The sequence below is a fragment of the Pleurodeles waltl genome, chromosome 8 (genome assembly GCF_031143425.1).
Source record: "Pleurodeles waltl isolate 20211129_DDA chromosome 8, aPleWal1.hap1.20221129, whole genome shotgun sequence".
Classification (NCBI taxonomy): domain Eukaryota; kingdom Metazoa; phylum Chordata; class Amphibia; order Caudata; family Salamandridae; genus Pleurodeles; species Pleurodeles waltl.
Window position 1 is genome coordinate 607,942,279 of NC_090447.1, and position 23,173 is coordinate 607,965,451.

Here is a 23,173-nt window from a genome sequence, read left to right on the forward strand (position 1 = left end):
TGTCCTCTCCGAAGCATCTGTCAAAGCACAGCAGAGGAGCGGCAGTCTGCAGGCCAAGGTACGTTTCTTACTTGAACCTTCAACCCCTTGGTCTGCCACTCATTTGCTCTGGGAAGCATTAATCCAGTTCAATTATTGAGCAAGGGGAAAGAGGAGAGAAGGATCAATCGTCAGGCTAAGCCCAGTGCAAGTCCTCTGGCTAGCACACCTAGCAGGGAAGAGGGCACGCAGAGGTGGAGACTCTGTATTCATGATTTATCATGGTAACCTTGAAAACAACTTACATTTAATGTTGACAGGTCCTGGCACTGCATAGGTATTTATGTTATGTTATTTTGATTTGTAGAGCGTCGCTAATCACCGTACGGGTATTCACACGCTAAGCAGGAGAATGGGCCGTATGGAACTCTTAGTCGAACAGCCAGGTTGTTAGCTTCTTCTGAAAGTTGGAAACGGATGAGGACGTCCTTATGTGTTGCGGGAGGTCATTCCAGGACTAAGCGGCAATGTAGGAGAAAGATTGTCCAACGGAATAGCTTTTGTGGATGCTGGGAACTCGTGCGAGTGAGAGAGATACTGAGCGTAGTTGTCTGGAAGGCTGGGAGAAGTGGGCGTTTTCAGAGGTATGCAGGTATGGCATTGTTTAGGGCTTTGTACGCATAGATGAGTACCTTGAAATGGCATTGTTTCTGTATGAGTAGCCAGTGGAGCTCTATGATCTGAGGTGTGGGGTGATGTGAGCCCTGCAGGGGATGTCCAGGAAGAGTCTGGTGGCAGTGTTCTATGTTGTTTGAAGCCCTTGAATGAGTATGTTGGAGATGTTGGCATAGAGTGTTTTGCCATAGTCATGTCTGGTGGTTATGAGGGCTGGTGTGACTGTTCGTCTTGTGTGCATGAGAAGCTACTTGAAGATTCTGCAGAGCATTCTTAGTATGAGGAAACAGTGTTCACCTGCCTGGTCATTTTTAGTTTGTTGTCTAGAATGATTCCAAGGTTTCTTATGTTGTCTATGGGTGTGGGTGTTGGTCCTAGTTCTTCTGGCAACCAGGGCGAGTCCCAGGGGGAGCTCGTTTTTCCGAATATCAAGATTTCTTTCTTGACTGTGTTGAGTGTCAGGCAGTTCTCCTTCATCCATTTGGCCACGCTGAACATACAGGTTGTGAAATTAGTCCCGGTGGTGTTATTTTTGTCAGTGTAGGAGAAGATAAGTTGAATTTTGTCAGCGTAGGACACCATGTTGATCTTGTGGTCTTTAATGAATCATGTGAGGAGCATCATGTAGACGTTGAAGAGCGTCTGGCTGAGGGAAGATCCCTCAGGACTCTGCAGATGAAATGTTTGGGTCCAGAGGTGTGTGGGGGATTCTGACCTGCTGGGTTCTGTTGGAGAGGAAGGAGATGATCAGTCTGAGGGCAGGGCCTTGGATTCCAGAGTTGTGGAGTCTTGAGATGAGGGTGGCATGAGATACAAAGTCGAATGCTCCTGAGAGGTTCAGGAGGAGGAGGATAGCAAATTCCCCACTGTCTGGGAAGGTCGTTATGTCATCTGTAGCTGCTATGAGGTCAGTTTCCGCACTAAGGTTGCAGTCAATCCTGACTGAGTGATGTCTAGGAGGTGGTTCTGTTCGAGGTGGGTGGAGAGATGAATGTGGATTGCTTTCTCCGTGACCTTGGACGGGAAAGGCAGCAGAGAGATGGGTCTGTAGCTGCTGAGTTCTTCTCGGTCACATGATGGTTTCTTCAGGAGGGCTTTGAGCTTGGCATGTTTCTAGTTATTGGGAAAGGTGCTGCTATGGACAGACATGTTGATGTAGGTGAGGAAGTTGCTGATTAGAGTCTACCCAGGTTGTAGATGTAGTGTGGGCAAGGGCCGGTGGGTGCTTCAGATTGAATGGTTTTCATGATTTTGTGGGTGTCTCCCTTGTGAAGGGCTTCCCTTTTTGAGTAGGTATGTTGTGGTGGTGGTGAATTGTAGATGTTTGATGTGGACTTCTGTGGAAGGTTGGGTTTGAAGTTGCTGTATAAGTTGTGTATTTTGTTGTGGAAGAAATCGGAGAGGTTGTTGTTGCAGTGGTTCTGTGGTGAGGTGATGTGTTGGTGGCAGCGATGGATTTGGAAAAGTGTCTGACAGTGTTGAAGAGTTCTCTGGCAGTGTTTAATCAAGATTCCAATCTCTGAATAAGGGCTGCTTTCCTGGTTTCTCTGGTCTGAACCTTATTTTCTGAGATATGCTTCATAGGTGTCAGTAACGCTGTTGTCACAGTGAGTTCTCCATCTTCTCTCCTGTTATTTGTAGTGATGTTTTGAGTTTCTCAGGTCCTCCATGTCCCAGCAAGCTTCAACGTGTGGTTTTGCTTGTCTGACTACCCTTGGGGAACTAGCGCTTCAGCACAGTCAGAGATCTATTGTTGAAGGCTCCAACGTCAGTCTGTAGGTTGAAAGTTGAGTTGGGCTGGTTGGATCTAAGAGTAAGAGTCCAGTCTTTTTCAACTATCTTGCTCTATCTGCATCTGAGGTTGTTTGTGTATGTGTGTGGTCTTGAGTGGTGTAAGTTGATGTGGAGGTGTATGATTGAGTGGTCAGTCCAGGTGAGTGTGGTGAGGTGGCGGGAGATGTGGTTGAGTGTGTGTTCTGCATTGTGAGTAGGGCCTTTGATGATTTGGTTGAGTCTGATATTGGTGAGGCTGTCATGGAGGGCGGTGGAATTGGGGCCAGTTAAGTAGTCAAGGTGAAGGTTGAAGTCGCTGAGCAGAAGTTGTTGTTGTAATTGACGGCCATTGGGTAGGAGCTGCGAAGTTGGCAAAGAGTTTGCTGAAGATGTTGCGTGGTCCTGGTGATCGGAGGTGAGGGTGCCTGTGATGGTCCCTGTTTGACTGACTTGTAGGCAGAAGTGGAGGTGCTCCACAAAGGCAATGTCTGCATCAGTGGGGGTGGTGCAGGTAATAGTCTCCTTGTGGAGGACTGTGAGGCCTCCTCTAGGCTTGTGTATCTTGTCCTGGTGGGCAATTTGGTATCCTGGAGGGACAGTCACAGCAATGTCAGGGGCAGAGGTCAGGGAGAGCCATGTTTCTGTGAGGAAACAGCACGTCAGGAGAGTGGGTATCTAGGAGGTCCTCTACTTCTGTAGCATGCTTGGGGAGGGATCTGGGGTAGAGGAGCATACATGTGGTGCAAGGAGAGTGTGTTGGGAAGAGTGGGAATGTCACTACAGGAGAAACGGCTGTGCACACAGGAGAAAGATCCAACTCTGCAGAGGGGTGTGGTGTGGAGGCAGTTGTTGTGTAGGGGTCTGGTGTTGAGAGTAGGCAGGTGGGAGGGAGTGTAGTGGCATAGATTAGACAGATCAGGGTCCGTGGGGCTGGCACAGTCCAGGCACGGATAGGCGCAGATGGCTTGCATTTAGCATGCCAGTGTCACGGTCAAGCTGCGGCCACCATTAAGTATGTCCTGGGAGGGGGAGGAGCATGGGGGCTGGGAATTTGGAAGGGGAAGGAAAAAGAAGCAAAAGGAAGACGTGGGAAACATGTAATGAGTGGGGGAAGAACGGAAGTGGAAGAGCACAAGAGGGGAAATCAGGGGAAAAAGGGAGAAAAAGACACAAAAGGCAGAGAGGTAGAAAGGCACAAAGAGACAGGAAAAAACATGGCAAGAGCATGAAAAGGCAACAACGCAAAGGGCAAAAGGAAAAAGGAGGCACAAAAGGAAGAAGAGCAAGATGAGGAGCAAAAATGACAGATTAGCAAAAGGCAAATAGAAAGGCAGAAAAACGATAAGAAAGTCAGAAAAAGGAGGCAAAAGTGCAATGAAGAGAGAGAGGCGAGAAGCCTGAAGAAGAGGTGAGAAAGAGCGTGAAAGAGAGAGAGCAAGAGGAAGAGTGAAAGGAGGAGGGTTGTCAGGCCCAACGGCCGAGTCCAGAAGGGCCTCAGACTGGTTGGAGGACCAGTCCTGGTAGGGTATAGCTAGGGCTTACGCACCTGCTCAATGTGGTCATGCAGTGGCCACCATTGTGTAAGTTTTGGGAGGGGGAGGTGCGGGGGCTAAGGGTGAGAAGCGAAAGCTGAGAGAAGCACGAGGAAGATGCAGAAGAAACAGGGAAGGTGGTAGGGGAGAAGGGAGGCGGCACAGGACAGGAGGCAAGAGCTGGGAAAGAAGGGCAGAAAAAGCACACAAAAGACAGAGGCATAAAGGCTCAAAAGGCAATAAAAAGGCAGAGAAAACGAGGCAAAGCACAAAAAGGTAATAAAAAAGGCAGTAAAACGAGGCAAAGGCACAAAAAGGCAGCAGGACAAACAGAAGAAGGATGCACAAAAGGCAGAAGAGCGAGAGAAGGAGAAAAAAGGTCAGAAAGGCAAACTAAGACAGAGAAAAGCGACAAGAAAGGCAGAAAGAGGAGACAAAAGTGCAATACAGAGAGAGGCCGAGAGTAATGTGAGAACTTTCAAGAAGAGGCGAGAAAGCGTGAAAGAGAAAGCGAGTGGAAAAACTCGAGGAGGCTGGGCCTCAGGTACAATAGCCAGGTCCGGAAAAGACCAGTCCAGGTAAGTGGGAGCTGGAGCCTAGCAAGAGTCATGGCCTGACTGCCCTGTAACTGACACTGCACCTTATTCCTATCGACTCATGGATTGCAATTTAGATGGGCTACATCATCTCATATTCATCAATTGTTCAATTCGTTTGCAGGATCACTGAGTGTTTAAGGCCTGTGTTTTATAACATCATGTTATGATGTTTAACTTTTTCCTATATTCGATTTTAAAAACGGTGGTTTCTTTCATATTATGCACCTTGGTTTTGCTTACAAATAAATATGGTTTCTTCTTGCATTTAGGCAGCCTTTCTGTACTCCTGAGATCAAAATGGGGCCCAATGAAAGAACCAACGATAAAGTTCTACACCAAGCAAGTCCTAGAGGGCCTGAAATATCTCCACGAGAACCAAATTGTACACAGAGATATAAAGGTTAGCAAAGTTTTATATTTGTGTGTGTGTATGTGTGTATATATATATATATATATATATATATATATATATATATATATATGTGTGTGTGTATATATGTAAATATGTGTGTGTTTGAATTATTCGAAAGGTTCACCTCACCTTATCGCTGATGTATCATTTGTTACTTTAACTGTGTCAGTATGCTTTCATTCTTTATGCTAGGATCATAATGGTCATGATAAACCTTCTGAGGGCTCTATCATTTAGTGATGCAGATGAACTATGGCTAACATGAAAGGAAAGCATTGCACCTGACGCTGCAGGGGGTTTCACTAATCCTTCAGGATTTACACTTTGTTTCAACTTCCTAATACAAAACTCAGTGGGCCCAGGAACTATCCACGTGAATGCAATGGTTCGCAATGGACTAATGTAACATACACAGTAATGCTGTCGTCTGAATAAAATAATTCCTATAAAACATCCTTGATATGGTAAAATCCGTAAATCCAGCCGCCGTACATTCCATTATGACTGGACAAAAACGTTTATTCTTAGGTAAACATTATCATAAAACGTTTTGTGCTCATACTTGATCATACATTGAGTACATATCAAATATGTGAAATGTGTGTATGTACAAAATGGATATAGCCAATCAAGCCATCAGCAAGCCAGAGGTCTTTATAAATCAACCAGAAACGATCGAGTAGTCATTATCTTTGCAGCATCCTTAGCCTGGCTGTAGGAGTTGCATCCCATTCACGTAGCTTGGAGGGTCATCAACAGGACAAGGCAATGTTTGACCACATTTTGGGCCATAAATGAAATGAAGGGAATCACGTGATTACCCCTAGGACTCACTTCGCTCACAGTAAGTTATTTGTACTGTTCTTTCGTGTCTCCAGCCCATTGTATACCTCTATAATCTTTTACTTTTCTCTTCATGTCTCCATGTGAAATACGGTTTTCTTATGAATAAACGTATTTCCAATATTGGAATATATATCCTATCTACTTAAGTTTCAGTTTTGGAATACTGGGTAGCCTTGTTCTGAAACTACGGGAACTAGCCATAAGCAATTTCAATGGGTTTTCTGGCATGTGATCGCCCTAGCCAGAGAAGTCATGAAAAACACTTACATCCTTTGAGAAGGTTGAGTGTATCTGTTTATCTCGCTCCAGATTCCCCCTGTGTAGCTGAAAGAGTCTAAGTCGCGGCTTATTAAGATGTTAGCAGATGCAGGATATTCACCAAATGCCGGCGGCTGTGTGTTTCCCCCAGTGAGAGAATATTCATTAGAATACATTGTTATACACCCTAAGGCCCTCGATATGAGTGGATTGGTAATCCCAGTTTGCGCAGGGGTCAGGATTCTAGACTTTGCGGTACTTACTGCACCTGATAATTAACTGATTCATAAAATACTTCAACCTTTGTTAAATTTCGACTGGTCAAATCTGTCAGAATTTAACAAGGAAAAATGGCACTATATTTACAGTAACATGCATTGGTGTGATTAGCAACAAAATCTGCATTTCATTGCCCGAAAGCTCAGAATAGGTGCTGTTTATTGCATCCAATAAATCCAGAACCCCTGGGAGTCTAATTTTATCGGGTGTGATAAATCGGGCCTACTCCGCCAGCCCATTATTATTCAGGGCCAAAGTAGGGTGGGAAGAACCATTCTCTAAATTATGCCAGATGTCCCCTATTTTCCAGACTCTAAATACCCACGTAATATTTTCGCAGATTCGAGCAGGAACCGAAAGTCAATATATTTACCTACTTCTTTGATACATATATTTAGCGACTTTCCTGATACCAACTACTTTGCAGCAATGGTGTGCTTGTGAGCATTGATTTTTGCCATAGTGGTACACACCTACTGCGCGTTGGTGGGTCGCTCACTCAAGATAAGTGCCAAGTACGCTACACTTCCAGTTGGACAGGGAAGAGGCTACTCTGTTGGTTGTGCTAGAGTGTGAGTTTATAGAGTGGCCTAGGTGGGAAGAGTTTGATGATGCTCGTGAGGGTTGGAGGTGGGGCCTCAAATGTGCTGAGGCAAACTTGGGGATGATGTCATAAATATGAGGGAAAACAAAGATATAGGCACACTATGCATTTACTTAACATGTTTTATTAAGAGGTTACTTTGTTGTACATGATTTGATGTGTCTCTCAGTACATCATGCACATTGTTGTACTAAGGTAGTGAACAGTTACACTTCAGTCAGTCTCATGTTCACAGAGTTGAAACAGGATGCATTGTTCATGTTATGGCAGTCACGTGTTGCTCATATGAGGCATTTATGTGTGACTGCCACTGGGTTTAAGATAAGGGTATGGTATGCCTTGTATTCTCCATCCTGTCAGCCACCAGGCAGGTCCCTCATACATACAGTTTGTGCAGTTATTTAATTAATGCTGCACATCAGAGAAGATGATTGCATGTTGTCCTATTGATGCGAGTGGTAGACTGTTCTTGTCAGCACTAATATGCTACATCGAATATCACTCATGGTTGTTGAATGTTCACTGACCAAGCCGCTGTGCCCTGTTAGAGTAACAGGCTACACTCGGCGTGAAGTGGAGCTGTGATGAATCATGAGTTGAACTCATGAACATGGCACCACCCTGGAGTGTTTTCAGTTAGTTTCAGAGAAGACCTTCACAACAAGGCTATATGTTGCATCTCACATTAGCGGTGCACTACTTCTCGGGCCTTGGGTGGGACCAATTGCACCAGACCCATTGGGAAATACAGCTATGGCATATAATCTAGCTTTCACGGAATTCACTTTGCCAGTCGCAGTTGAAAATGTATTCTGCCTGGGAAGTTGTATTCACATGGCTCTGAATACATCCTGCAGTGTGTAAGTATGAGTGGTAGGACTGTGAAAGACAGGCATGTGTCAAGCAGAGTAGGCTGCTCGCACTGAAAATTTAATCAGGCTGTGGCAGGTCAATCACGTCAGACCAGTTACTCCTAAAGGAATGAGACTCAGTTGTTTAAATGTCAAAAGAACCATCCTGTGCCTCTGACATATCATGCTGGAGGCGCAGAGGAAGATAGCCATAAGTCTTAGGACATTCTGACAGGGCCTGGCTAACACCCTTTAGCCTGCATGTCTTTTCAGTTTTACTTCAAAATGAATAGACAACATTAGTGAAAGCTGCTGCAGAGGTAGACGTTCATCCCGGTTCTCATTTCCCATCCCCACTCTCCATACAAACTCTCTGCATCACTGAATGTTCATCTGCAGATTGCAGACATGATCACAATGGAATAATAAACTGACTTAGGGCCAGATGTACCAAAGGATTTTACCCATTCTGTGTCTATGGGAAAAAGCTTTCGTACATATGGCCCTTAGACCCTAAACGAAAGTGGCCCAATATCACTAATTGCTGGGTGATACTTTTGTGGCACAGAGTCTTGGTTGGTAGAACTTGGGCAGCATACTTTTGGGGACACTTGTGGTAAATAGTTCATCTGAAAGTATATTCGGCCAGTAGCATTGTGCAAAACTGGACAGAATATTAGGGTTTGTTACCAAACCTCGCAAAAGCTTCAAGTGTTGGTGACTAACGTTTTCACGCCTCTCCAAGTAGAAGCAGGACTGTAGCCCCAGACCGTAGACTGTTGTTACTATTACATTCACCTAACTGCACCTCAGTTGTACCATCTCGAGGCATCACAAATATAGGAGGTGGATTCTATCACAGGTTTTTGAAGTGCTGGCAAGATGATTGTCTACCCAGACCATTGCCCTAGTGGCTTTTCTGAGACATGAGCCTATCCTTCCTTCACCTGGGAATTGCGATTAATAGCCCTTTAGATGCACCAGCAAGACACAGTGGGCCAGATGTAGCAAAAATGCAATTTGCGACTTGCAAATTGCGAGTCCCTGCGACTCGCAATTTGCAAGTCGCAAATTGCTATGCAGTACGGTGTCTCAGACACCGACTGAAACTCGCTATGGGGTCGCAATGACCCACCTCATTAATAATAATGAGGTGGGTCGCAAATTGCGGCCCCATAGCGAGTATAGGCACTCGCTAACATGGAGGCCTGCTGTAGTCAGCAGGCCTCCATGTTAGCGACCTGCTTTTCAATAAAGCAGTTTTTTTTTTTTTTAATGTAGCCCGTTTTCCCTAAGGGAAAACGAGCTGCATTTCAAAAAATCCGAAACCTTTTGTTTCGGTTTTTTCAGGGCAGGGAGTGGTCCCTTGGACCACTCCCTGCCCTGAAAAAATATTTTGGGGTCCATTCACAAAGGGGAAGGGGTCCCATGGGGACCCCTTCCCGTTTGCGAATGGGTTACCATCCACTTCAAGTGGATGGTAACTGCGACTCCATTTGCGACCGCATAAGCGGTCACAAATGGAATTGCATACCATTGCGAATCGCAAATAGGAAGGGAACACCCCTTCCTATTTGCGATTCGGAAATGCATTTTGCGAGTCGGTAACGACTCGCAAAATGCATTTCTGCATAGGAAACACGCATTTGCGAGTCGCAAACGGCAAATTTTGCCGTTTGCGACTCGCAAAGTGCTTCCTATATCTGGCCCAGTGTTCTTTTAGACGTGAAGCTGACCTGTGGCTGTTTCTAACCTCTCTCTCTCTCTCCAACGACTTTATGCCTTTAATATCTATGCGACTCAAGGGCGAGCTTAGCCATTCGATGCCTGTGCCTCAGGGCCACAAACCCTCCAAAGTGGAGCCCAGCAATGCCCCAGTTTGCATCTCTTTTATATCTCCAGATTTGCTCACATGGCTTTGTGTGTTCCTCCTAGTGTAACACTATTAAAACATTGACTGCAGGAGCTCGTACATTGCACATTGTAAGCTGCATGTTGATGACGCTGTTAGTTTTTTGGGTTACAGAAAATGTGAACTCGACTAGGCATTTATTGTCAGTGTTCTTGACCGGGGACGAGAGATGTCCATCAGTATAACATTAAACCCGCGCGACTGGTTGGAATTTTCCCTGTGAACTACAGGTGCACAGATTGGAATTGAAAAGGTTTATCACAGTATACGGTGTGCGTGATTATTTTCAAATATCTATTTTCAGCTTTAAGAAGTGATATATTGGTTAGGAAACCTTGCTGATAAATTGGTTTTTCAGCTGAATTAAAGTGCATTTACTGTTCCCTACTGTCTTCAGATAATCACTATTTGCATACCATTAATGGGAGTTAGGTGAAATAATGCCTTTAGAAAATTCTTTTTAGGAAAGAATTTGCTAACTGTATGCTTAACTAGTACTTCTAAAGCATATCTTAACTATAGCTTAAGGTTAAATAATATAAACAAACATCTCTCTTCTCATTTCACAGGGGGATAATGTTCTAGTGAACACGTACAGTGGTGTGGTGAAAATCTCTGACTTTGGGACTTCAAAGCGACTTGCAGGGGTAAACCCATGCACTGAGACATTTACTGGTAAAATTGATTAACCCAAATGTACTTACTGCTGTTGTTCTGTTTTTTGCATTGTCTTTGGTTTTTCTATTCATAAATGTGTTTTTGTCTTCTTACTGGTTTTGTTTAGTTGCCTAAACCTAAGACAGGTGACTTTATAGTGGAAAGTGGTTCAGCAATTCACATTGGAGTTGTAGGTTAGGAAGTGAAGTGCAGAATTATTGCAGTGCCTGGCATTAGGTCACACAGATCAGACATCAACGTTTGTGGTCATGTTATGTAGTTGTAGAACCAGCCGGGCGCTGCTGCTCTGTAAAAATGAAGAAACGAAAGAAAGGGAGAAGAGACCAATAGATGCAGGTAGTACCACATGACCTTATGCTTACACAAACCTCTGAAGTCCTTCCAGCATAATCTTCCTAGTTTTCCTGACTGTTTCCATGAAAGATCATTTTGTGCACACTAGCGGCCCATACATAGTGTATGTTAGAAGGCTGTAATACAAACAGACAGAACTACATTCTGCTGGTTTCATCCACTGGAAATTGTGTAAGCATTATAACTTATATTACCAGCAGTGCTTTAAATGGGCCGGTACTGTCCGGTACTGAGTACCGGCACTTTTTTATTTTGAGAGGGAGAGTACCGGCACATTTCAAGAAAAACGTAATACTTTTAATAGGAGAGTACCAGCACTTCTCAGGAACAAGCAGGTACTCTGGCACAGAGTACCGGCACTTTAATTTTTCCATTTCAAGCACTGATTACCAGACTGACGTTTGGACTGTTTACAATAAAATGAGGTCCTGTGACAGCCAATAAAACTGGCAAAGAACCTTGCATAGTTTTAGAGGAATGGCTGCGACTATACAGGGCCCAGTCCTCAGCAGTTACTTTGCCCAACTCACAGAAAGGCAAAAGCCGATAACATACGAACCTGGAAATGAAGACTGTAACATCTCCAATGCGGAATATGGCAAAAAATAGCCCTGGTTGTTATAGGTGCAACAAGAATAATCATGAAAAGTTTGCAAACTTCTCTCCAAAGAGACGCTATCTTTGGCATAATGTAAGTGTTCCAAAAAGCAGATTAGCAACTTTTAGATGTTAATGCTGTACAGAATCCAAACATGATGTGACTCTGGAATGAGGTTCATTCTTGCCACAGGTGTGCAAAAAAGAACCCAACCTGGAAACAGTATCCCTTAGAGGATTGGGGTACATTAGAAGTGTAAGAGACAAATTAGGCAACTTGCAATGTAAATGTCAAGTAATATATCTCCCTGCTAATTTGTTAAGATTTAGATAATATTGTGGAATGAATTGTTAGGACTTAAGAAAATTATTTAATTTAAGCAGTTTCTCATCTGGGTATATACATTTGTATTTGTAGTAGGCACATTGATAGAGCGTATATGAACAATTGAAGGAATTCTTAGTAAGGCAGTACTAAAAGTTTAAACATTAGAGGTTTATACCAATTTATTCTGGTAGGAAATGCAGTAGAATTGATAACCATGTATGGTTCACTTTGAAAGCTCTTTTTCCAATGAGGTCTCTTCACGAATTTGAAATGTATTGTTGTGTGCTAACATACAGCCTAAAACGTGTTGAGGGTATAGCTATTAACCACCCCTACCTAGGCCAAATTGTGCTGCAATGTAACAAGTCTGGGGGGGGCTCCTGGTGCCCTAATGAACATATATTGCCTTTTAGTACAGTTATTAAGAGGTTACTTCTGGTGCTTGACACCCTGATAATCTCTTGTGAATAACAAAGCAGCTTGACCCATACCTCTACCCCACATTCTTCGGTTACCTTGTTATTCACTTATTATAATAACCTTGATGGAACTTTATTGAGAAGCATATAATGTGTCAGAAAGTGTGTGCAGCATTTATCCATTATATTGCTGGAACAAAGCTCCACAGCAGCTGTAGTCTGATATAAAAAAAACAGGGCAAGATCTTTCAGGAATCTCTGATTCCCCATGCAGAGTATTCTGATATACATTATAATCCAGGCAAAAGGCTCTACAGGGCCTCTCACCGCCCCCTAGGGAGCTGTCTCTTTAAAAAAATATATCCAAAGTTCTCTTGATTGGAAGGATACCTGGCTGGGACCCAGAGCCTGTAACAACCTGGATCCATTAATCCACCATTGAGATGAGGTGATAAATCCCTAAAGAAGGGATAGTCCTAACCAGGTGGATCTATCTTTTGAAACTTCTAGACCACTGGCTTTAACTCTTTCCTTTCTGCTTTTTCATCTTATTTACTTTACATTCTGGTAGCAGAGACAGAACCACAGCCCTGAAGCATGCCCTTACACCTCAATTGAGGATGCTACATGGGCAGAAACATGTTGACCCTTCCTTGTGGGTCAAATTAATCCCCATTTCTTTTACTTCTAACATTGGGGACACAGTAAACGTTACATCCTGTCCATTAATTGGTAGTTTTAATTCACACTCTTTCACTTTCGCACAAAACCCCTTCATCCAAGACATGCACTCTCATCACCAGACACCCAGTGTGACATAATCTCTGAAAAAACAGAACACATCACAAGCTTCCTTATACAGGTAGAAGCTTGCACCAAGATCATTAAGATCAGTAAGATCGGTGCTTGGGGGTCGGGGGAGGTAGGTCCAGTGATGAAGCATGACTCTTACTGCGTGGATGAGGGCTTATCATCCTGTTGATAAAAATATTCAAACGCATCGTATTCTATCTAGTTATACTTGTCCTAATTATGTTAAAAAACTGTTACCATAAAAATGTGAGATTAATTTTAGTAATTGTTTGTTGTGTTTTATCAGGAACTTTGCAATACATGGCACCCGAAATAATTGACAAGGGACCTCGAGGATATGGTGCTCCAGCTGATATATGGTCTCTCGGCTGTACTATTATTGAAATGGCCACGGGCAAACCTCCATTTCATGAACTAGGAGAACCACAAGCTGCCATGTTTAAGGTAAGATTATATACATTAAGTACATTTTTACACGTACCCTTTTTAGTATTTTCCTTTAAAAAATCAAAAATGAAGATTGTGTAAATGATGAATGGACAGAAGAATAAAATTAAATCATCAAGAGCCAATGAAAAACGGGAATTTCTCAAACGACAAGTATTACGTCTGAGGCAACATTATGAAGTACTTGAGAGGAGAGCAATAAACCAATTAACACACTGAAATAGGTTTAACTCTTACGCTGTTGAGAGGAAATCCTGTTTATCATTCCTAGAGAATACGGTTACAGGTCTAGTAATGATTTTGGATGGCAGATAAAAGACATCAAGAGATGAGCTGTGGTGCATCACCTAAGAGTGCACTTTAAGTTGTGTTGGCCAGTTAATGCTTTTCAAGTTGCTACCTACTAAGTTAAGTGAAGTTCAAAGAACAGTCTTGTTGACGTTTTGACATGGGACAGTGACAACCTGTTTCCACTCCTGATGTTTTCTTAAGTACTCCAGGTGATAGCTCCAGTACCACGATTCTTGGCTAGTAGACACCAGATTTTCCTGTGTAAGGTGTAATGTGATGTGATACATCATTCCAAATTACCAAAGTTCTTTTAGCTCTAGCAGATCCCATCATACTCTTGGGCTGTGCCAGGTGTATGAACAGTGAACAAGCACTCAGATAGCAAACCTCAGTGGATGTGGTGATAGCCATGATACAGTGATGTAGCCTAGCCTTAGGATAATTCAAATATTCCACCCTCACTTTTTATTTCGTCTGAATACAAATTTAGACATAAATTCTTCTTATATGGCTGGACTGCATTGTGGAGTCTAGAGCTCCCATGACAATTCTGGAAGCTGTCTGATAATCTGCGTAAACCACATGCAAGACATTTCCCAACTGTAGGCACTCACTTTATATGACCAGTTTCTGGTTTGTTCTTGATATTGGACCATGCTGAGAGTGTGAAAAATGTGTTTTCTTCACTTTGTGCCTCCACTATCACACTAAGTAACCATATACTACCCAATGTCTGCCAAGGTGCCATGGTGTTCCATAAGAGAGTACAGCCTCCAAAAAGTTCTGTATGAGAGCCCTGCTTGTTTTCATTTTATTGTACCAGTACTGGATAATGTTTACTTCTATAATGGCATATTAATCCCTCCTACAGAAATGCACATATCCTAATTAAATCTCATCCCTCAATCTCAAAAATAGCAGTTTAAAAAAAGGCATATACATGGGGTGCTACTAAGTGCAAAATATGCACATTCTGTAACAATTATTTAGCATAAATTATAAATGAGCTAATTTCTACTCAATCAGCTGATATTAATATTAATACCCAGTCCCCGGTACAAATATTACTTAAAATGGTTTACTTATTTTTCTTTTTCCATCTTTTGACACATGGGTCTAAATGACCCTTTCAAAGATTTAGGAATGATTAGATTTCACACACAATTTCACTTTACAGAAAATGTAATTTAAATGCCCACATCTCCTAATCAGCTGCTTCAGGAGCAGAGCAAAGGACTATTTTTGAACTATGTCCTGTGTAGCACAAATTCATTTCAAGCCATGGTCTTCCTTCCTTCTATTCTGTTGCCTACCATGCTATCTCAAGCAGTATCTTCTCCCAGGGCATGAGCAATCCACAGATATGATCTTATTTGTCATGCAGCCATAGATAGTTTCTCTCACAGGTTCAAAGACCTAAACCATATGTTTCTACAAGAGAGCACTAGAAGCTGCTGAATCTAGGTTTTTCACTTATCAGCTTTCCCTCAGCTTTCTTCACATTCCAGCCTAGAAGCCTCTTTCTTAGAAGTCCTATCTGAAATGTGTTAAGAAGAAATCTTGAGAAGTGAAACAAAAATATGGCCATATTAGCTTCCAACCTATTGGTGGAAGACAACATTTAATCAACAAAATATATTCCTACATGATCAGAAGGCTATGTATTCATGTATGTATGTATGTATGTATGTATGTATGTATGTATGTATACTTTCTATAGCAGACACCTGCCAAACTACAGCAGAGCACTGTACAGGGTCGTCATAACTGATTTTATTAGACCTCTCCTTTTTTAGAAAGGAAGACATGTCCTCAGCATTCAGCTGTTTACACCCAGAGTGATCAGACACAAAATGACACCTAATTCTAAAGGTAGATGAGTGTATATATATATATATATATATATATATATATATATATATATATATATATATATATATATATATATATATATATATATATACATACATATATATATATATATACCTATGTAATATCAATGTTTTTGTCCAAGATATTTTTGTAGCTGATGTACCTTACATTGCAAGTAAGAAAAGTGAATCCCTTGGACCTCAATATTTTTTCTGCAATACGTGTGTATGGCCAGATTTTTTATGCCCATATTCATCACGCAGTGTTCCCCAATATTTGTTAGATCAGAGTAAGCATAGTAAATCTGATCACCCCGTCCCTCCCAATGTAAGGACTTTCCCCAAGTTTTGTTTAATTAGAATCAGAACCCCCAATGTATACACTGCTTTACGTGTTTGGTAGATTGGATTTAGACTAGTAAGTCAGAACCCCCGGACCCCAATGTATCCCATTCCTAAAATGCTTGTTACTGGTAAAAGGGTGAAAAAAGAAATGTGCCCACCATCACTGTGGACATTGTTGAAGGCCCAGGGGCCCTATACTTATATTGTGAACACATCCTTTGTTTTCTTATTTATTTTGAGATTAAACCATGCAGATGAAAATTTACTACCCGAAGAAGGGAGTGGAATAGCTGCAAAATAATAAAGTACTGCAATAAATGAAAGGTTTATTGTGGCACATCAGCAGGCATATGTGGTGACATTAGGTAGGGAATATGTGGTGTGGCTATCTCCAAGTAAAGGTATCTGCTTTCTTTAAGCTTTATTGTTTCCCCCTTGCACATACCAAATGGATTAGGATGTTGTGAGAGGAGATGAACTCAGCCAGTCATGGGCGACAGAGGGTTAAAACAAAGACGGTTGTAAGCTATGCTTCCTGCTTGGCAGCGATAATAGTCGCAAGCAGTGGAGGTTCATGGCTTCTTGTTACCACAGGCTACTGCCAACCTGAGCAATGGGCTAAGGGCATCAGCTATTTCTGCACAACATGCAATTCATGATCTGTATCATTAACAAAGTTTGCCAGCCTTTGGCACATCGAAACCACACTTGCATCAGGCTTATTCGCGTCCAGTGGCAGAGTACTGCATTTTTATGGACTCTGCTGGGGTAAAACCAGAATACCCAGACAGTAACCAAGTGGGTTGGTACTCCTTTAATCCTTCATGACAAAATGAATCAGACTTTTTAAGATCACATGGAGTATCATATTTTGACAGGCTTCAGTAATTAAAAATAAGCCAAAAGTCCTAGGTTTTAAACAGTCAGCGTTTGCATGAGTGCTCCTCAGACCATTTTTTACTGCAGGAATAAGACTTCTCCCATGTACTGCAGTTAATACTTGACAGCATAAAACAGGGGGGTATCTTTCAAACCCTTTGCTCACCACATGGGCAGCCTTTAAACCTTTTTCCTCTAACCTATTGTGGTTACCACCTGTGTAGATTTACATTCTCCATAAATTGACCTGACCTGATGAAGACCTCACCAAATTCCTGTAGCAGTCAAAATGATTGCCTTCTTTTCACATTTATCATTTTACCTTTAATCTACTGAAACTAAGGTCAATTTTAATTGACACTTTCTGTTTTGGTTACAGTTTTTGTCAAGCTTATTGTAATGTCTGTATGGGTTTTAACTTTGGCGATAATCTATGTACATCACCTGTCCTATTTTATCTCTTGGCTCAGATGTAATTGGCATTTTGAAGCCATATATACAAAACCACTACTTTTCTTGGATGCCAGTCTCCTGAAATACTCTTATTGCAAAAATGTGCTTGAGTAACAGACCTATTTTACAAAAATTTGGCAAAGTTGTTTTCCTTTGGAGGCAGGTTATTACATAATAATATTAGCAGAGGCGAAGCACTGAAAGAAATGTGAAGGAGCCAAGCACAGTCCAATGCAAACACAATATAACTCTGTACTTAATCAACCCTGTTCAGTCAACCCTGTTCAAGCATGAACAGAAAAGGAAGATACTAATATTTTCTGGAATGGCATCTTAGTCAGTTTGAGGGTTTGCTCCCGGAAAACGATTATTATGATTTCTGGTGTTTAGTACATTGGCATAATCTTTGCATGTGCAAAACTGTAAACACTTCGCACTTGTATAGCACACTACTTACCCATTAGGGTCTCAAGGCGTTGTATGCATACCGCTGTGGAATCCCTCCTGGCTTTTCCCTGTGAGGCACCCACTCCTGGGCACACCCATGGTGAAGCCAGGAATCCAAGTGCTGTCGTGGAGATAAAGCAAGCTATTGCCCAGAGTTACAGAGTGGGACCCATTAATTAGATTAGGTACTGAGGTGAGAATTATCTGGTCCAAGGGAATTGAGCCCAAGACCCACTAAGGCGGGAATTGAACCCTGGTCTTGGGCCACATCTCTCTATCAGAGGTCTGCCACTCTAACCACTCTAACCATTGTGCCACACTTCTCTGCACACAACACTTATTGAATGTTGATAACTTTCTACTCTTTAAGTGCAAGTTCTAACCATTATCGTTGGGCAGATGGAATGTTTACTCATAATAATCTCTTTTTTACTGCACTATATTCTCGCATTCCCTGAATCCTACCCTCCCAAACTATCAGACACTTTTTTAGACTCTGTTTACCAACCCCCCTGTCCTAATATATGTTCTTGATTTCAGACTTGCTCATGTTGGCGATATACAAGCTATAGTTAGGTCTTTATCTCCAGAAAGGCCAACCCAGGTAATTGAAGACCAACTAAAAATAGCCATATACAAGCTATTGTTAGGTCTTTATCTCCAGAAAGGCCAACCCAGGTAATTGAAGACCAACTAAAAATAGGCATACTTACAAAAACTAAACGAGTAGTTACTGCAAACGTTCTGGAAATTATGGAATCAAATTCCTTGAAAGAACCATTTTAGTCTGATATAATTCCTTTAAGAGTGGCAGAGACAGTCCTTGTTTCTCTGCATGATCATTTGTGCACAGTGGCTGATGGCTTCACAATTATGAGTTCTTAAGTGTGTGCAATAGCAGCTTCCAGATATGGATATGAGAGTGGCTCTGTTTCTTCCTGAAGTGTGGAATATTGGCACTGACTCCTCTGCTTGCCATCTGCATCCACTGTGGTCACCTAAGGAGGCTATATAGATTGCATGTTCTAATTATATTTGGTAACCTCTTTTTTATCTGAGAGGGACCATTGATTCAGTGTTTCTGTTTCTTCCTGTCTATGTATGCCACTGAGTGTCGGATCCTCCGTAGAATTCTTAGCAATCAAAGGAGCCAATAGCATCAAACTTGGCCTCTTGGCTGTCAATGATTGGAGACAGATTCATGGGAAATTTGATGGGAAAAAATTAATTGCATTTTGTGTTAATTTAGGGCTAGTTGCCAGCACTGAATTTGACAAGTTTAGTGCTGGAAAGTGAATCTAAATCCTATGTGCTGGTATGAGCCCCTTTTGTGATGCAAACCTGGCTTAAAATGTTAGTAAGTCTGGCCGCCTATGTCAGCTCTATTGGATGTAATATCCTGTGCCTGGGTGAATAAAGTATACCTGAAACTAAACAAGTGCTGGCTAAATGCATTGTTTTGCTTTGAGAAGAAAGGTACATTATCAATGCAGTCCACAAATAAGGCTCACAATAGGCTGGAGACTTTCAAGTCAGATCTGAGTAAATTCGTGTGTTGGGAAGTTAGGCAAAAGATATCCAGCAAATGTCAGAAATAATTAAAAAGTGTAAAAAAGTATTCACTGCTAACCTTGATCCCAGTGTTGGGATTAGATGCTGATCCCTCAAAAATCATTACAATCCCTGTTGTGGTGTTGTAAATCATGTTGAATTTTCCACAAATTCTGGCGGAGAAAAGAGTCCAAAGACACAAGAGCTGCAGGGCTGGACCTTGTGCACTGGCTACAGGGAGGCTAATGGGAGATTATGTTTTGCTACTGTGGTGCAGAATACTACACTAACCTGTCCTGGCTAAGGATTGTGCCTAATTGTCATTATTGTATCCATGCAAAAACCTTTAGAGAAATACCGTGGAAGGTAGAATGACTGTTCAAAAGTTTAGACTAGATTACTGACGTTCAGGTTCATTCTACTTCAGACACGTTTACCCACAGAAAACAGAAATCAGGTTTCCAATCTTGTTTTAATCTGTGATTTGTAATTATTATTAATGATTTGTTATGGCATTAATTATTTATAGCGCACAAGCCATAAATGTAAATATTTCTGTTGTTTGAACAATAAGTAACCACCTTAAAGAATGGCATGACACTTGTGAAAAGCAAGGTGGTCCATGCCAACCTGTGGCCTGCAAGCTGCAAACATACTTCCATTGGCTCCCCTTTCCAGCTTCCACCATCTTCAAAACCAGCTACATCATTTAGAAAGGCGTCACAGCCAATACTCCTGCTTAACTTTAAGACAAAGCTTCTCGTTGTTGGTGGCCCTCAGCACGCTCGCAACCAAGACACCATCAGACTAGAAACAAAGAGGTATAAGAAAGAGAAAACAAGGCACAAGACATTTCCTTCTGGGATCCAGAACAACATCCCTGTATCCATCAGGACCTCCTCAGTGCTGCTTCAATTTAGGAAAGAGTTGAAGGCGCACATCTATGAATAACACTACATCACAATGCACTACAGTAGACTTCTGCTTCCAGAATCCAGCTACTTCATCTGCCTTTGACCATGTACAGCGCTCCTCTGCCCAGATTTGCGCTACCACATGCATACATACACAAATGCACACAAGTGTTTTTGCTCATTTTCCTGTGAAAATACCACTCACTGTCCACGAGTTCAACTTTCACTGCATATGGAAACCAACCCAGTATTACCAGTTGAGGTTCCACTCCTGTTACTACTATACCCAATAATACCATCTTCTTTTCCTTTCATGAATTCCACTTGCAAAACAAGTTGGAATAAAAAAATAGCCCAGAATCGGAAAAACATGCAGTAAATAGCTTGTTATTTCTGGGTGCTGAATGTTATTTCCCACCCCAGGCCTGAAACCCTTAATTGTCCAGCTTTGGGATAATTGTAATGGTATCGAAAGGATCAGTTTCAATATTTCCACCATATTTTTACGAACAACTTCTGTTACTATCACGCCCAGTTATACTACCTATTTTTCGTTTTACATATCCCATTTTGCAAAAGCAGGTGGAATCAGAAAATAGTCCAGAATCAGGAAAAAATGCTGTAAATAGCTAATCCATTCAGGGTGCTGAATGGTATTCCCCAATCCAGTCCCAAAAATCGTAAATGCCCAGTACTGGGATAAAGGCAATGATAACGAAAGAGGTAGATTTGGAAATTATCGCTATATATTTCCAAGCAACTTCTAGTGAGACCCTTTGTGCCTACTTCATTGGCTACGCTGCCTGCTTGCAAGGTCATCGATTATAAGGTGAGAGGAGGGAAATTCCACGTGGAAAATCTGGCCGGTAAAATCACTTTGGGAATGGGTTGCAGTGCAGCGAAGACCTGTTCTCCGGCCCTGTCGACCCCTTTCCAAAAGACAGGGGAGCTTTATGTAGACCATCCTCCTCTTCCCTCCCCCATCCTTTCAACCCCACTACACTCCTTGCCTCATACGCCCCCCCCACACCCACCCAGTTACACCTGCTCAAAATAGGTGATTAGTGTGCAGCCGTGGCCCCCGCATATGTCGGGGGGGGGACAACGGGGGAAACAACATTTAGAAAAAAAAAGAAAACACTTACCTTTTCCCTCATGCCGCCGTCTCCCGCCACCTCCAGCCGCCTTGCACAGCTTGTGGTGTCCCAGCATTCACTGGGACACCAGCACAAGCTCCATAGCAATCCTGGTGCCTCTTACATGCTAAACATAGCATGTAAGCAGCATCAGGATTGGTCTGAGCGGCTCGGACTGGCACACAGACACAAGCCTGGGGTCTGTGCTGTTTCTCCAGGCCGGGTTGGAGAAACCTCATTGCGCATGTATGTTAGACCGGCCTCAGACAACTGGCCAAACACACATGTGCACTTAGTGCACTCTCTTCTCCTCCCCTCTCCCACCTCCTGTGGCCCAGCCCCACCCCTCCCTGTACACTTTGCTGTCTGAGCCAGCAGATGAAAAATGATGAAAAATAAAACAATAACAAGCTATGTTTTATTTTTCATCTGCTGGCTCAGCCAGGGGGGGCAACGCCCCTCCGCCACTGCTGAGGAGCCGCCCCTGTCAATATGTCCTCAGATATGGGAATTCCATCCCAAAGCTCTAATGCCCACCACCCAGTGTCTCCATAAAAGTTTCCTAGCTCATAAATGGGCCTGTGGTTAGGTAATAGTAAGGCACATAACAGTGCCTGGATATCAGATTTCTCTGTACCAAGTGACGTATACAAGTACAGCTTAGGATCTGCTTTGTAATAGGAAAAGCACTGGTTTAATATTTTGAAACTAGAGTATAAAAAGGACTTGCAATGCCCTGGTGCATGTTATTTCACGTTATGTTGTGTTAAATGGTATATTCTGGTATTTTATGCAAAGCAATAGTGCTTCTGTTTTACATGCCATGTCACGCAGTCACCTGGCAGAGCATGCGCATTTGTGCTGAATGCAATGCGTACCAGACCAAGAAGCATCTCTGTTCCTTCTTCTACAGGTGGGCATGTTTAAAATCCATCCTGAAATTCCGGAGTCGCTGTCGGCAGAAGCCAGGGCCTTTATTTTGCTCTGTTTTGAGCCGGACACGGTGAAGCGCGCTACTGTTGCTGACCTGCTGAGGGAGCCCTTCTTGAAGCAAGTGATCAAGGGAAAAAAGAATAAAATTGCCTTCAAGCCATCAGGTAAGGAAAGAGCACCAAGAAGGTCAAGAAAAGTAGAATAGGCTAAGTGAAGCTTATCCAAGGTAGGGTTCGGTTAGTCAGACCCTGACAGATTTTCGAAATAACTGTTGGCTATGTGAATGTTTACATTCACTGTATGTAAATTTATTCCATGTTGGACTCCTTAAATTTCTTGATGTGCCCTGGGCACTCCTGGTTTAAAGAAAATGAATTTCCCTGCAATGCGCAGTTAATGACCATGCCCGAAAATAATCCAAATGCCACATTTGCATCAGAATCAAAAACCGAGCAAGGATATTTAGCTTTCCATGGAAATAATGTTTTGCCATTTTTGTGCCCCTTGTTTCTTAAGAAAAAGGCGATTTTTTTAGGCCCATTTGACCTCTTACTGGTGCCATCTTTGAGCTCTCGCCTTACCTTGCTCTATGGGAGTGCTGGCTCTGAGCAAAACCCACACGAGATAGAAGCAGACTCTCACTCTTCATTTCTTTTACAGTCATGTAATTCTCTAATAATTAAAACCCCGAGGTTAATAAGGGAAAGACCGTTAAGCTGCATTTAAAACAGTTTGAGTTTTTATAAGAATCTGAATCAATGTTCACTGCAAGAAGCAATTCTGTTCCTGGAGAGAGACCAAGGTCAGACTTTCTGCTCTGTTCCTGTTTGGAGCCTGGTGTGCCAAGAAGCGGCTCATGCTGAAATGTCTCAGTTACTGTCAAATGCAGTTTGAAAATGTTTGGAGAAACATGAAGTCAACGCTATGCATTTCTTTTTTGCTTTAATGCTTGGATCAAGTGATGTTACTTTTAAGTGAGGAGAGAATATTGGCTGAC

General features: G+C 42.4%; 1 protein-coding gene across 1 annotated transcript in view; it reads left to right on the forward strand.

The window, feature by feature from the left end:
• MAP3K15 (mitogen-activated protein kinase kinase kinase 15) overlaps positions 1-23,173 on the forward strand; it is a 1,103,876-nt gene that overhangs the window by 921,909 nt on the left and 158,794 nt on the right. Inside the window, exons 17-20 of the mRNA XM_069204696.1 lie at positions 4,828-4,958; positions 10,290-10,395; positions 13,196-13,353; positions 22,157-22,340. Coding sequence (XP_069060797.1) covers positions 4,828-4,958; positions 10,290-10,395; positions 13,196-13,353; positions 22,157-22,340 — 579 coding nt within the window. The remainder of the gene's footprint in view (positions 1-4,827; positions 4,959-10,289; positions 10,396-13,195; positions 13,354-22,156; positions 22,341-23,173) is intronic.